This window comes from Podarcis liolepis, assembly GCF_965112155.1.
Source record: "Podarcis liolepis genome assembly, chromosome: 4".
Classification (NCBI taxonomy): domain Eukaryota; kingdom Metazoa; phylum Chordata; class Lepidosauria; order Squamata; family Lacertidae; genus Podarcis; species Podarcis liolepis.
The window spans coordinates 104,559,811-104,575,040 of NC_139558.1; the positions used below are offsets into that span (position 1 = coordinate 104,559,811).

The following is a 15,230-nucleotide window of genomic DNA, read 5'->3' on the forward strand; positions in this document are numbered from 1 at the left end:
TTTTGCACTTAAAAGGAACAAAATATCTGAAAATCGAAATTAACTTTGTTAACTTTGTTGCTGGACCTGCTTTTAAAAGGACGGATACAAATAGAAATTGTTTCCCCTAGAGGGAGCTTTTGAAACTGTTGCAGGAGTGGAGCTGGGGAATTCCAGCTGTAGGGATTGAAGACCGTGAGAATTAGACACTGACCTTCGACAAGAATGTGGACAGAGGAAGCCTTAGTGATTGCTTTTTGCAAAACAAGTGCCTTATTGGAACAGCTTCATGAGAAGATGGATGCGATGACTACTAACATTGAAAATTTTGCACGAAAAAGGATTGATTTGGGACAAAAAGTGAATACCTATACAGAAACTACTCAGGAACTGTCAGGAATCTGCTTTGACATAGCAAGCTGTGGCGAAGACAAAGGAGGAGGTTGTTGTTGAGCCTCAAGTAATACAAGTGGAGAGAGCCTCGGCTTTGTATGAACATAAGCTGTTGTTTTTGAAGACCGAATCTGGAGAAAGCGAGATTTGGAGAGATGGAGTCCCGCTTGGATTGGATAAGGAAAGTTGGAAAGATCCCCTTATGCAGGGATGTTCTGGCTCTTGGGATCTGGTTTTGGGCCAGGGGGAGATTGGAGTGGCGGGGGCCTTTAACTTTGGAGGGATTTTGAAACATGTTTTGAAATATTCTTTGGATTTTAGTTCTGTATATGGAGAATGGGCTGACCTGTCGAGAAGGGATAAAGACATTGTTAGGTTGGAGTCTCCCCGAGATCTACTCCTTAGTTACAAAGGAAGGAAATTAAGAACAAGATAAGCAGAAGACAAAGTAAAGTGCAGGTATAAATATGAAGAAGATCTGCAGAAGGGACATGGAAAAGAGTTAAGAGCCTTGGACAAAAGATCACCAGGTTGATGGACTAGATGGAATGGATAGAAAGGACTGACAGAACCCGAGACCAGGGAGAAGAGACGGTGGATGAAGATTGGAAGAAAGTTTAAAAATCTATTTAGAGAAATATTGTAAAATTAATGAGTGTTAGAAAAATGTTGGAATGAAACTATATGGCTTTAGTAGAAATGTTATAAGGAGTTATGTACAAATAAGTTTTAAGTTTTAGGGTTTTTTATGGTAAGATAAGGTTAAAATAAATTAAGACAATTAAATGACAGAAAATAGTGAGAGATGGAAAGGATCTGCTGAAATAATTAATAACTAGAATACAAAAAAGGGAGGTGTGAGGAGGTCGATGAAACAAATTAATGAAAGATAAAGGTATGGAAATATTGGATCTGTTTTTAATTTTTTTGCTTTTGTTTTTGGTTTTGATGTATTGTGTGTTTTGTTCTTTTTGTTCTTTTTTCTATGTATTGACTTGTATTGTTTAATTTCTTTTCTCTCTTTTCCCCCCTCACTTTTTTCTGTAATTTTAAACTCTCAATAAATATCATTTTTTAAAAACAACAACAGAATGTCGCCAGCAGGATTCATCTGTAGTTGCAGTTTTCATGGAATCCTAGAGTTGAAAGGGACCCCAAGGGTCATCAAGTCCAACCCCCTGCGTTGCTAGATCACCCAAGACAGATGGCCATCCAAACTAGGCTTCTTTTATTTCTAGATTGATCACTGAATAGGCTTCTAAGCAGTGGACAAATGAGAACAAATAGCAGCCATGAACCCCTTGAATTTGGCTCTGGGGAACCTCCCCAGAACAACTCACGAGGAGCAGAGAAAGTGGATCCTTCCATCGGGGAAACTGGAATGCTTGTGTAGGCAGAAAAACGTAAACATAAGCTGGAGTATCACCTATTTGCAAAAAGACGAATACCTGTAATTAAAAGCAGGAAAAAAGAATTCAATTAAAGCGTTAAAATAGGTACCCATAATTAAAATGTGCAGCAAAGCAATCCTATTGAAATAACACAGCAATTAACAGGAAGGAAAGGACAGAGCATTGTGTAGCAGATCATATTTCTGCTGTCTCAGAGCAGGACATTTCCCTTTTTCTTTTAGGGTCCAGTGTGCTTTGAAGATGTCGCTGTTCGTTTCACGGACGAGGAGTGGGAGTTGCTGGATCCTAACCAGAGAGCTCTGCATAAGGACGTCATGGAGGAGAATTGGGGGATCGTGGCCTCACTTGGTAAGCCTTCGTGTGGGATTGTCCTATCTGCCCGGAAATTCAAGAAATAGCTCTATATGACAAACCTCATATATTTTCACAGCGCCCCCTACAACACCTGGGAACCTAACACCCCCACAAGAAATGGTAAATTACAGTTTTTTCTGTGAACAATCTTCCTCCAGTTCTGCCTCCTTCTACCACAGTTGGGCTGATCTGAACTGCGCAGGCATCTTAAATGTCAGCTTCAGAGTTGTTCGGAAAGATAAGTAGCTTCTGTCAGGTTTTCTGTTTTTGTTTTTGCTGCTCTCAGTCTTGGGTTGATCAAAGAGAGAAATGGCATTGGAGATGGAGGGGATGCCATGACTGAGCCAAACAAAAGAGCCAGGCTGAATGAATCTCAGGTAGTACTAGCAGTAGTAGTAGTAGTAATAGTAGTAGTAGTAGTAGTAGTAGTAATAATAATAATAATAATAATAATAATAATAATAATAATAATTTATCCCCTGCCCATCTGACTGGGTTGCCCCAGCCATTCTGGGCGGCTTCCAACACATATATAAACATACAACATTAATAATAACCATCTGATCCCATATAAAAAGTACATTAACTTTAAAATGAACAACTTATACTAGTGGCCAAAATTGTGGAAGCCTATTGGGAAAAGTGTATTTCTGAGGTTTGATGGCTCATAACACCACTTTTTTTGGGGAATAATACCATAAATTTCTATATCAATGGAAAGATTATTTAATAAAGAATGTAATGCAATAACATTTATGAAGGAGTATTTATTAGAACATCAGTCATAAAGAAGAAATGTGAAACACATAGAAAAAGGAGATGTGCAGAAATTCTCACCATGTCAACTAATACTTGGTTTGGTAACTTCAATTACAACCTTGCAACGTCTTCCCATGGAGTGAACCAAGTTTCTTTTATTTCTGCAGCTGTAATAATGTGAAACCAAGATTGAATTATTTATATTAATTGCTGGGTTGCCATACAACCCCAGATCATAACACTAACTGGGTGTTTCACAGTAGGTGTAATACATGTACAGTGGTACCTCTGGTTAAGATGATGATGATGAGGATAGTTTATTTATACCCAGCCCATCTGGCTGGGTATCCCCAGCCACTCTGGTTTGCTTCCAACAAAAATATTAAAATACAATAATCCATCAAATATCAAAAGCTTCCCTAAACAGGGCTGCCTTCAGATGTCTTCTAAAAGTGTGATAGTTGTTTATTTCCTTGACATTGTAGCTTTCTTCGACTTTACCAGTCTAAAGTGGTGGGGTTTGCGTTGCTCCCGGGAGGGAGAAAGGAAGTCAAATGACACCGAGGTTGATTCAGAGAAAGCGTTTATTCTGCTCTCTGGATAGCAGAAGGCACTTGCGTGGTCAGTTCACAGCAAGTCCAAAGAAATGAGAGATATATGCAGTATATATATCCTCCAGGCACCCTCTCCCCCCTTCCCCAGGAATCCAGCCACGTCAGCTTTATACACGCACATTGACATCACAGATGTTGCTGCTCCTGTACTCTTAACCATAAAAGGGTGTTCCTGTTCCTGTACTCCTTATCTTGGGGTAAGTAGGTCACCAACTCTAAGAGCACTCCTGGAGCCGTTCCCGGACTAGGTCTGTGCATCAGAGTGTGGTCAGGATGTAAGATAAGACCCCGATGTGCCATCCCTGCTCCACTCGGAACTGACAAGGCCATCCGTCATTACCAGCCTTCATGGACTGATAAGGGAGAGTGCTTTGTTTATACAGCTGGGTTCCTGTTATGCATTTGCTCAACAGCTCAAGTTAAAGCATTTTAGAAATGCTCCCTTGGAGAAGGAAAAATGCGGATTTTGGGGCCCGTTTCAGACTAACCGCCCAGTCAGTTTTAGGTTTTGGAAACTCATTGCTTCAACATCTGATTGGAGGGAAATCAATGGGGTGGGTTCCACTACCGAGAAGGCCCTCTGCCTGGTTTCCTGTAACTTGGCTTCTTGGAGTGAGGGAACTGCCAGAAGGCCCTCGTAGCTGGACCACAGTATTCAGGCTGAATGATGGGGGTGGAGACGTTCCTTCAGGTATACTGGACCAAGGCTGTTTAAGGCTTTAAAGGTCAGCACCAACACTATGAATTGTGCTTGGAAATGTCCTGGGAGCTAATGTAGGTCTTCCAGGACCAGTGGTATATTGTCAGATTTAGCACTTCTCTCACACAAGACATGGAATGCTGGCAGTTTTACTAGTTGAGGTTTATTTAGAAATACAGTGGTACCTTGGGTTAAGAACTTAATCCGTTCCGGAGGTGCATTCTTAACCCAAATCCGTTTTTATCCTGAGACGCGCTTTCGCTCGAATCCCGGGGCAAAGTTCGCTACCAGGAGACCTACTTCCAGGTTAGCGGAGCTCGTTACCCAAAGCATTCGTAAGGAGGACGGTACATAACCCGAGTTTCCACTGTAGGATATAAATCTTCTCTGATTCTTCTCCTCACGTTTTCCATGCCCTCACTACCAAGCAAGGAGATTTGGGTCTCATTGCTCCAAATAACACTGTCCCATTCTTCCGCTGTCCAGTTAACATGGGTTGTAGCCCAGTTTAATCTTTTCAACCTTTGCTTGAGAGATAACAATGGCTTTTCCCTTAGAATTCTAGCATTTAGACCAGTCCTTGCACTCAGCTTCACATTACATTGCGTCATGTCATCTTGTATACACCCAGATGATTTTCTTCTGTCACGTAGGCACAGTCTCTTCATTCTTCGATCATCACTTGCTGTTGTGCACCTTTTCTTGCCTTTACCAGCCTGATTCTGCAGTGACTATGTCTCCTTATACCTCTTAAAAAATATAGGAATGCCAGCTTTGCTTATGTTTCCCAAAATCTTTCTTCTAATTTCTTCATAAGTGTAGCCTTGTTCACTTAATAGAAGAAGAGAAGAAGAAGAAGAAGAAGAAGAAGAAGAAGAAGAAGAAGAGTAGTAGTAGTAGTAGTAGTTTGGATTTGATATCCCACTTTATTACTACCCTAAGGAGTCTCAAAGCGGCTAACATTCTCCTTTCCCTTCCTCCCCCACAACAAACACTCTGTGAGGTGAGTGGGGCTGAGAGACTTCAGAGAAGTGTGACTAGCCCAAGGTCACCCAGCACCTGCAGGCGGAGGAGTGGAGATGCGAACCCGGTTCACCAGATTATGAGTCCACTGCTCTTAACCACTACACCACATTGGCTATTTTACATCGCTTTCTGCGTGAACAGTCAACTCTTTGTGCCATTTCTTTAATTTTATTATACTATAGAAACTCACTAAATGAAAAAACACAAAAAACCAATCAATGATAGCAATCACATAACACGCTGAGAAAAGTTAACCTAAGCAAGTTGTACTTCCTTTTTCTAGTTATTTGGCTATAGGTTTTGATAGAATACAGATAATTGAACAAACGTAGTTGCATTACATTCTTGATTGAATTATCTTTCCATTGATATATGATTTTATGATATTACTCCAAAAGAAGTGGTGTTATAAGCCATCAAACCTCTGAAAAACACTTCCCCCCCAAAAGGCTTCAACATTTTAGACCACTAATGTATATCAAACCAAGCAACATTCAACAACCCATCAGAGTCTAATAATGAATATATTGGTTAATGACAAACAACAAAGGTAATGAACACCCCCCCCCCAAATTCCCTTCAGTTCTTTTCCATTTGTTCCTGAGGCTCAAACCCATTTTTGTCTGCATTGCAGATTGTGATGAATTGGAAATCGAGAACAATGGTGACCACAACAAAATCCTCAAAGAGGAGAAGCCATGTAAAAATTTGGAGCGTGGGGAGAGCTGCAGTCAGAGCTCCCATTCCACTTCCTATCAACAAAATCTCATTGGAAAGAAACCCTATCAGTCCATGGAGTGTGGAAAGAGCTTCAGGAACAGCTTCTCTTTGAGTTCCCATCAAAGAATTGATACAGGGGAGAAACCCTATCAGTGTGTGCAATGTGGAAAGAGCTTCAGTAAGAGCTCCAATCTCACTAAGCATCAGAGAATTCATACAGGGGAGAAACCCTATCAGTGTTTGGAATGTGGAAAAAGCTTCACTGAAAGCTACAAACTCACTTCCCACCAGAGAATTCATACAGGAGAGAAACCCTATCAGTGTGTGGAATGTGGAAAGAGCTTCAGTAGTAGCTCCAATCTCACTTCCCATCAGAGAATTCATACAGGAGAGAAACCCTATCAGTGTGTGGAATGTGGAAAGAGCTTCAGTAGGAGAACCGATCTCACTTCCCATCAAAGAAATCATACAGGGGAAATACTCAATCAGTGTGCAGAATGTGGAAAGAGCTTCAGTAAGAGCTCCAATCTCACTTCCCATCAGAGAATTCATACAGGGGAGAAACCCTATCAGTGCATGGAATGTGCAAAAAGCTTCAGGAGGAGCTCCGATCTCACTTCCCATCAGAGAATTCATACAGGGGAGAAACCCTATCAGTGCCTGGAATGTGGCAAGAGCTTCAGTTGGAGCACCGATCTCACATCCCATCAAAGAATTCATACAGGGGAGAAACCCTATCAGTGTGTGGAATGTGGAAAGAGCTTCAGTAAGAGCTCCAATCTCACTAAGCATCAGAGAACTCATACAGGGGAGAAACCCTATCAGTGTTTGGAATGTGGAAAGAGCTTCAGGAAGAGCTCCAATCTCACTTCCCATCAAAGAAATCATACAGGGGAAATACTCAATCAGTGTGCAGAATGTGGAAAGAGCTTCAGGAAGAGCTCCAATCTCACTTCCCATCAGAGAATTCATACAGGGGAGAAACCCTATCAGTGCATGGAATGTGCAAAAAGCTTCAGGAGGAGCTCCGATCTCACTTCCCATCAGAGAATTCATACAGGGGAGAAACCCTATCAGTGTGTGGAATGTGGCAAGAGCTTCAGTTGGAGCACCGATCTCACATCCCATCAAAGAATTCATGCAGGGGAGAAACCCTATCAGTGTGTGGAATGTGGAAAGAGCTTCAGTAAGAGCTCCAATCTCACTAAGCATCAGAGAACTCATACAGGGGAGAAACCCTATCAGTGTTTGGAATGTGGAAAGAGCTTCACTGAAAGCTACAAACTCACTTCCCATCAGAGAATTCATACAGGAGAGAAACCCTATCAGTGTGTGGAATGTGGAAAGAGCTTCAGTTGGGGCTCCAATCTCACTTCCCATCAAAGAATTCATACAGGGCAAATACTCAATCAGTGTGCAGAATGTGGAAAGAGCTTCACTGAAAGCTACAAACTCACTTCCCATCAGAGAATTCATACAGGAGAGAAACCCTATCAGTGCATGGAATGTGCAAAAAGCTTCAGGAGGAGCTCCGATCTCACTTCCCATCAGAGAATTCATACAGGGGAGAAACCCTATCAGTGCCTGGAATGTGGAAAGAGCTTCAGGAAGAGCTCCGATCTCACTTCCCATCAAAGAATTCATTCAGAGGTCAGAAAAACTATTATACAGCTTTAGGAGTCTGTCAAATAGGCACCTTTTTAACCAGACCTTTGGCTGATTGACATCTAATGCCTTTTAAAATTTGGTGGGGAGTGGGGTTACAGATGTGTATCTTGTGTTTTTATGTTGTAACCGTCCTGAGACCTGTAGGTGTAGGGAATAGGCGCCAACTCTTAAAGGCCGATGGGTCTTTGCCCCCCAATAAAATATTTGAGGGGGGCACCCCCTAGTTGATAGGCATTGCCATTCAAATAACATGCATGCATCACATCATGTGATTTATTATGCGAGGAGAGGCTTACTAAACCCCTTCTATCTTTTATTCAAGTTGGCACCCCTGGTATAGGGTGGTATAGAAATTAATTAAATGCATAAATAAAATAAGACCATCTTGGTCGCCTTCATTTGCACATGTTCCAGCTTGCCAATATCCTTCTTATTATCATTTTTAAAAATTATGTGCCCATCATCTGTGGATTTCAAGGTGGTCCACAACATAAACATACAGGTTGAAAACATGGCTTTCTCAAAAACAAGGAAAGCCAGAGAAATCTCTCTTTTCTTTTTTTGGATGGAGTTAAAAACTTTGTTAATAAGGGGACTGCTGTTGGTATTTTTGGCTACGTGCCATTCTGTGCAGCTTCACACAGAGTCAATTAAGAGTTGGCTGAAGGCCAAGGAGACTGAGCAGAGGGGAGTAATTCTGCCTGGAGATATGAAACCTTGGATACAGCTTTACCATTGGTTGAGAGTTCACACAGGCATGATGACTTATGACCTTACTGACTGGAGAGTGTGTTGGTTGGTGTGGTGTTCTGAGAGAAAAGAGTCGTTTGGAGTTTGTTAAGAGAGAGCTAGTTAAGATCTATATCTGTTCTTGTATATAGTAACTTGTAGAGTCTGCTGAAAATAATAAACACCTCTAAGTAACCATGTTGCCGGTTGCAGCATTTTGTTCCTGCTTCATCCATCCTGCCTGCAACTGATTGCTTTCTGGAACTCTCCGTCAGGGTAGTGGCCGGTCCTGATCCCCCGGCAACTCACCTCCCTGTTCCGCCCGAAGGTGAGTACTTCTCCTGTGAGTACTCAGGTCTCTCCTTATCTCAGACCTTCATCTCTGCAACTCGGGAGATGTCAGTGGGTTACTAGGCCCAGGGGCCACCTCATCCTCCCCTGACCAAACCGGTAGTGGAGCATGTAGGAATGAAAAATCACGGGAGATGAGAGAGGCAGGTGTAACATGAGGCGTCTGTCAGGGCGGGCCCTGGGAGCCTATTTTATTGAATATTGCAAGCATTGCCACAGGTGGGCCTGTGGCTGATTGGTTGATACATACACACAGAAACATGTGATTGGTTAACATAAGTACAAGGTGGGGATTACATGTGAGAGGTGGGATTTACATATGATCATTTATCACTGATACATTAAAGGCTGAGAATCGGAGCTAGAACTAGACAGGCATGAAGCCTCCTAATTAAATTGTAACTAGAGATTAATATGGCACAAACAATTACTAATGATTGATCATAACATGAAACAATATAACAATCAAGTTCTGTAGATGTGGTCAGCTAGGCATGAAGAGCAGGTTCGTACAGTGTGTGCAAAAGCAGGGAAAAGCCTACAAGCAAGTGTTTGCTGAATATATGGGAGGAAACTGTGTACACTTGAAAATGTTGGCAGCGTTAAGATAAATTCAACAGTGTAAACTAGTCCTGATGGATGTATTAATGGAATACTGAATGGTTTAGTTTATGTAAAATACGCAGGGATTTACAGTATGCAAAATGAACCATGGAAAGAGAAGACGAGAAGTCGTTGACGTTTTAAGGATGTTTAATGAATATTTTAAATTGTAAAATAGAAAACTTAATAAAAATTATACACACAAAAAAGAAAAGCAGCATTTTCCATCCCTATCTCAAGAGTTTCGTTTGGTTGCTTGCCTCTATGGCTAACATTGTGAAGAAAGAGAAATGGAACCGGGATGCAGAGGAGTGGATTGATCAAGAATCATATGAAAATAGTTTAAACCCAGTCAACGCAATGCTTTCATTGCTGACACAGAAGGCTTACTCTATATTTGTTATAAATCCTCATAGCAATCCCACCTGATCACTACAGGAAGTGTTGCCTTTTGGCTTGAAGAGCGAAGCTGAGGATGGCAGAGGAAGGCAGACTTGGGTCAATTCTCTTTCATTACATAGAGGTTTACTTCAAGGGTGGGAGAAGGAAGCATAGTCCTATTTCTGTGAGTGGAGCAGGGGTCTTTCCACTCATGTGATTTACATGCTCTGAAAGCTGGGATCCATTTTGTTATTTTAATTTTAAAAGGATGGAGTGGAACTGGATATTGACCATCTTGTTAGCCTGGGGAGCCACATTCTGGTTGAAGGAGGCCAGGACTGGCCCCCCAAGGCTTGGGATGTCCCTCCTTCCCTGCCCTAGGACTTGGAACCCAGGAGAAAACTCTTGGAATAGCCTTGCCAGGTGCTCAGGGACGGACTCACCTGTCCCCATGTCCTTCTCTTTGCAGATGTGCTGCGGTTGCACATCCCTCCCCCACAGGTGAGTATTGGAGAGAACCAGAGCAGGGACTCAGACCTGCCCTCCTTGCCCCCCACTCTGCACTCTTGGATGTGGAGAAGCCCTCCCTTCGTGAGGAACTGACAGCCTGACTTTTGCCTTTCTGCCAGTTCACCTTCAGATTAACACAGCAAGGTTGGACTAGAACAGGGGTCTGCAACCCGCGGCTCCGGAGCCGCATGTGGCTCTTTTACATCTTTGCCGTGGCTCCGGGGCGGATACTAGCGAGGGGAGGAGGCGCATTGTGCGCCCCGACACTCCTCACTGTGGCGGGCGCTGTACTGGCTGTGACGTCGCATGGGGGCGGTGCGTGCGTTAGTCACGTACCGTCCCAACGTCACCTTCCCGCCCACTGTCAGATCGTGGCTCCGGAGATATATTTGTTTTAAATGTCGCAATGGTTTTGCGGCTCCCAGTTGTTGTTTTTTCTTCGGAAACGGGTCCAAGTGGCTCTTTTTGTCTTAAAGGTTGCAGACCCCTGGACTAGAAGCACCGTGGACTAGAAGCACCTTGTGGTACCTTCCAACTTGTCAATTCTATGATTCTATTACTCCCCCTCCTTTCCACTCACCTTGAGAGGACCTTTGTTCTGCCAGCTCACCTACAGATCAACACAGCAAGGTGTGCTCTGCTGAGCCACGAGTCAAAGGTCTACTGGCAGCTGCATCGTGGATGGAGGAGCATCCCTCAGATCTGACTCCACTTGGCTGACCAGAAAGCAGCATTTCCGCCAAGCCTTGCGGGACCTTGCTCCCCCCTGGCGACTCATTGACTGACCTTGTTGAGAGCTGGAATGTCCAGCTCTGGTCACTGTAGAGCTGCAAGAGGTGAATGAGAAGATCAGGGTATTTGGTGGTGGAGGAATCAGGTTCCCCGCAGAGAAAGGCTGGTTTTGATGAAGGAGACATTAGTGGGAAATGTGGTGGTGGTGGGGACACACAACAGAAGAATATAGAACCATGTACAGGATGAGGAAAGTGGAGAGCCGCCACCCTCACCAGCTTTGTCAGACTAAATTGGCCCAATGAATTGATGGGCGGGAGAGGAGGAGCAGACAGGAAAGGTCCTCATACAGCAGTGTGCAGACTGCTTTTTCATTTTCTTTGTTTGGACACAGAGACCTACACTCTGGCCAAATCCAGCTAGCAGACTCATCCCCTCCACACAAACACACAATTGTTTTCTTAACATGAAACAGGATTGCTAGGCAAGAGTCCATGTGTCCATGAGGAGCCATGGAGGAAAATGCTGGCCTGTTTTCTTCTTCATGGCAGGGTCGCAGTGACCTGTTCTCTGGCTGGGTCCAGGAGGAGAATGCCACTGTCTAATGCCACCCACTTTTATTCCCCCACCTTCATCCTGCTGGGGGTCCTGGGGCTGGAGGCGCTTCACTCCTGGATCTCCATCCCCTTCTGCCTTGGCTACCTCGTTGCTCTCGTGGGCAACTGCACCATCCTCTTCATCATCAAAACGGAAGCCAGCCTCCACCAGATCATGTTCTACTTCCTCTCCGTCCTTTCGGCCATCGACCTGGGCCTCTCCACCTCCACCCTGCCCAAGACGCTGGCCATCTTCTGGTTTGGCCTTGGGGAGATCAGCCATGGGGCCTGCCTGGCTCAGATGTTCTTCATCCACAGCTTCACAGGGATGGAGTCTGTCGAATGTTTTGTAAGCCTGGGAGAGAAACCCAGAGAGCAGTTGCTGCCAATCAGTGTAGGCCATCCTGAGGTAGATGGGTCAACGGTCTAATTCAGAACTCTGCAGTTCTTTGATCCTGGCAAGCTGGACTCTGGCCCAATTCACTGCAGTTCAATTTGGGGCAGCGGATCAGGAGGGGCAAGAACTTTTCAACAATGTGCACCAGAATTCTTGTTGTTGCTGTTGTTGTCCTGCCTTTCTCTCTGACAGGGGCTCAGGGCACAGAAATGGCTCCTCTTTCTTGAAGGGCCCCACAGAACTCATGAGACACCTGAGAAGATCCCCTTGCTGCTTTTTTCATAAATCAGCAACAGAAGTTGCATTTCCTTATTTACAGGAGGGCTGTTGCTAAAGCACATAACATGCCCTTCACGCTTAGTTATGTATTAGGAACACAGGCACAAATTATTTCGTGTGTGTGCATATTTGCAAACTACCCCCATCTCTGGGCAGTGAGACTCTAGGGGCCCCAGGTCCATATAGTTTTATTTACTCACAAATTCAACCAGAGTGTAGGATGGAGGGGCTCACAGCATGGACACCCCCAGCAGGTCTGGCTTCTCCATCTGTCGCAGCTTTGGCTCTGGCACAGAGGAAGCTGGTCTCTGGGTCTCCCACAACTGTCTCTGGGTCTTGCTTTCCTAGCTAGACAGCCCCCCCATTAGTCTGGGTTGCCCCCCCTTGCTGCAGTTCTTGCAACCCAGCTCCTTCGTTGGGGATGCTGAGGAGGACACTCAAGTGGCCAGAGAAGGCCCTTGTCTTGCCAATAAACTTGTCTGTGGGAATCGTGCATCCATAATGCTATGGAAAGGGTGAATGTCTTCTAGAATTCTCTGGTGTCACCAGAAGAGGAAGCTGTTCTTTTCAGTCAGGTCTGTTCTCAACTGCAGAGGATGAGTAGCCTTGGGAGCCTCTTGGGGAGATGGAAGTGATGAAAGGACTGAATCCACGAGGGAGAGCTACGTGCTCTGAGATGGGGGGACCTTCGGGCAAAGGCCAGCGGAGAAGGGATGCTGTTGGCTGCTGGTTTCTGTTCCTCCCCGCTTTCCCAAAGGGCGTAACACCTGAGGTTCTGCGGGAGGAAAGAGCGTCTCTGGGTCAGGGGCCAGTCAGGGCCAAAGCGGCCCTCCGCTGCCCCCACCACAGAGTCCCTGGCTCTCGTCTATATTATTGCACTTTATGTGTTGTTCATGTGCAAGATAAACATTTGATAATGTGATAAGACTATATAGAAGAGTATTGTTTATGTGACTGCACACCCAGTTACGTCTTGTGTGTTTGTCCATTCTAGGAACAGCATTCCTGACCCAGATTTTCACAAGAAGTCCCTAAGATGATTCCCCTTTCAAACAGGATACGTGAATCTAAGCCAGTAGGGTCCTCCTCTCTGGCAGACGGACAACCCCGTCCCCAAAGCCCCTCCCTCCCCCACTTCCCCATGGGAGTCCCCCACACCACCCATCACCCCCCTGGATGGCCTCAGAGCCCCCTGAGCTGAGCTGCCTGGCAGTTCTGGATCACCTCCAGCAGGTACAGCTGATCTTCCTCCAGCAGCTGAAAGGCAAAAGTCAGTCTGTCAGTTCCTCACGAAGGGAGGGCTTCTCCACATCCGAGAGTGCAGAGTGGGGGGCAAGGAGGGCAGGTCTGAGTCCCTGCTCTGGTTCTCCCTAATAATAATAATAATAATAATAATAATTTATTATTTGTACCCCACCCATCTGGCTGGGTTTCCCCAGCCACTCTGGGCGGCTTCCAACAAAGATGAAAGATACACTAAAATGTCACATATTAAAAACTTCCCTGAACAGGGCTGCCTTCAGATGTCTTCTGAATGTCAGGTAGATGTTTATCGCTTTGACATCTGATGGGAGGGCGTTCCACAGGGCAGGCGCCACTACCGAGAAGGCCCTCTGCCTTGTTCCCTGTAACTTGGCCTCTTGCAGTGAGGGAACCGCCAGAAGGCCCTCGGAGCTGGACCTCAGTGTCCGGGCAGAACGATGGGGGAGGAGACGCTCCTTCAGATATACTGGACCGAGGCCATTTAGGGCTCTAAAGGTCAGCACCAACACTTTGAATTGTGCTCGGAAACGTAATGGGAGCCAATGTAGGTCTTTCAAGACCAGTGTTATATGGTCTCGGCGGCCGCTCCCAGTCACCAGTCTAGCTGCCACATTCTGGATTAGTTGTAGTTTCCGGGTCACCTTCAAAGGTAGCCCCACATAGAGCGCATTGCAGTAGTCCAAGCGGGAGATAACCAGAGCATGTACCACTCTGGCGAGACAGTCTGCAGGCAGATAGGGTCTCAGCCTACGTACCAGATGGAGCTGGTAAACAGCTGCCCTGGACACAGATTTGACCTGTGCCTCCATGGACAGCTGTGAGTCCAAAATGACTCCCAGGCTGTGCACCTGGTCCTTCAGGGGCACCGTTACCCCATTCAGGACCAGGGAATCCTCCACACCTGCCCGCCTCCTGTCCCCCAAAAACAGTACTTCTGTCTTGTCAGGATTCAACCTCAATCTGTTAGCCGCCATCCATCCTCCAACCGCTTCCTGACACTCACACAGGACCTTCACCGCCTTCACTGGTTCTGATTTAAAAGAGACGTAGAGCTAGGTATCATCTGCATACTGATGAACATCCAGCCCAAACCTCCTGATGATCTCTCCCAGTGGCTGCATGTAAATGTTGAAAAGCATGGGGGAGAGGACAGAACCCTGAGGCACCCCACAAGTGAGAGCCCAGGGGTCTGAACTCTCACCCCCCCCCACTTTCTGAACACGGGCCAGGAGGAAGGAGCCCGTGTATGACAGTGCCCCCAGCTCCCAGCCCCTCAAGACGGTCCAGAAGGATGTTATGGTCGATGGTATCAAACGCCGCTGAGAGATCCAGCAGAACTAGGAAACAGCTCTCACCTTTGTCCCTAGCCCGCCGGAGATCATCAACCAGTGCGACCAAGGCAGTTTCAGTCCCATGATGAGGCCTGAATCCCGACTGGAAGGGATCCAAATGGTCCGCTTCTTCCAGGCATGCCTGGAGTTGTTCAGCAACCACTCGCTCAGTTACCTTGCCCAAGAATGGAAGATTTGAGACTGGGCGATAATTGGCCATCGTGGCCGCATCTAAAGATGGTTTTTTAAGAAGCGGTTTAATAACCGCCTCTTTCAGCAGGTCTGGGAAGGCTCCCTCACGGAGGGAAGCATTCACCACCTCACGAAGCCCATCGCCCAGTCCTTCCCGGCTAGCTTTTATAAGCCAGGATGGGCAAGGATCAAGGAGACAAGTGGTTGGTTTCACTCATCCAAGCAGCCTGTCCACATCCTG

The 15,230-nt window shown here is 45.6% G+C and overlaps 1 protein-coding gene across 1 annotated transcript in view; it reads left to right on the top strand.

Annotated features, from left to right (window-relative positions):
• Window positions 1-15,230, top strand: part of LOC310705005 (uncharacterized protein) — a 149,744-nt gene that overhangs the window by 51,292 nt on the left and 83,222 nt on the right. The window contains exons 6-8 of the mRNA XM_083499184.1: window positions 2,006-2,132; window positions 5,872-7,607; window positions 8,568-8,682. Of these exons, the coding sequence (XP_083355310.1) occupies window positions 2,006-2,132; window positions 5,872-7,607; window positions 8,568-8,682 (1,978 nt within the window). The remainder of the gene's footprint in view (window positions 1-2,005; window positions 2,133-5,871; window positions 7,608-8,567; window positions 8,683-15,230) is intronic.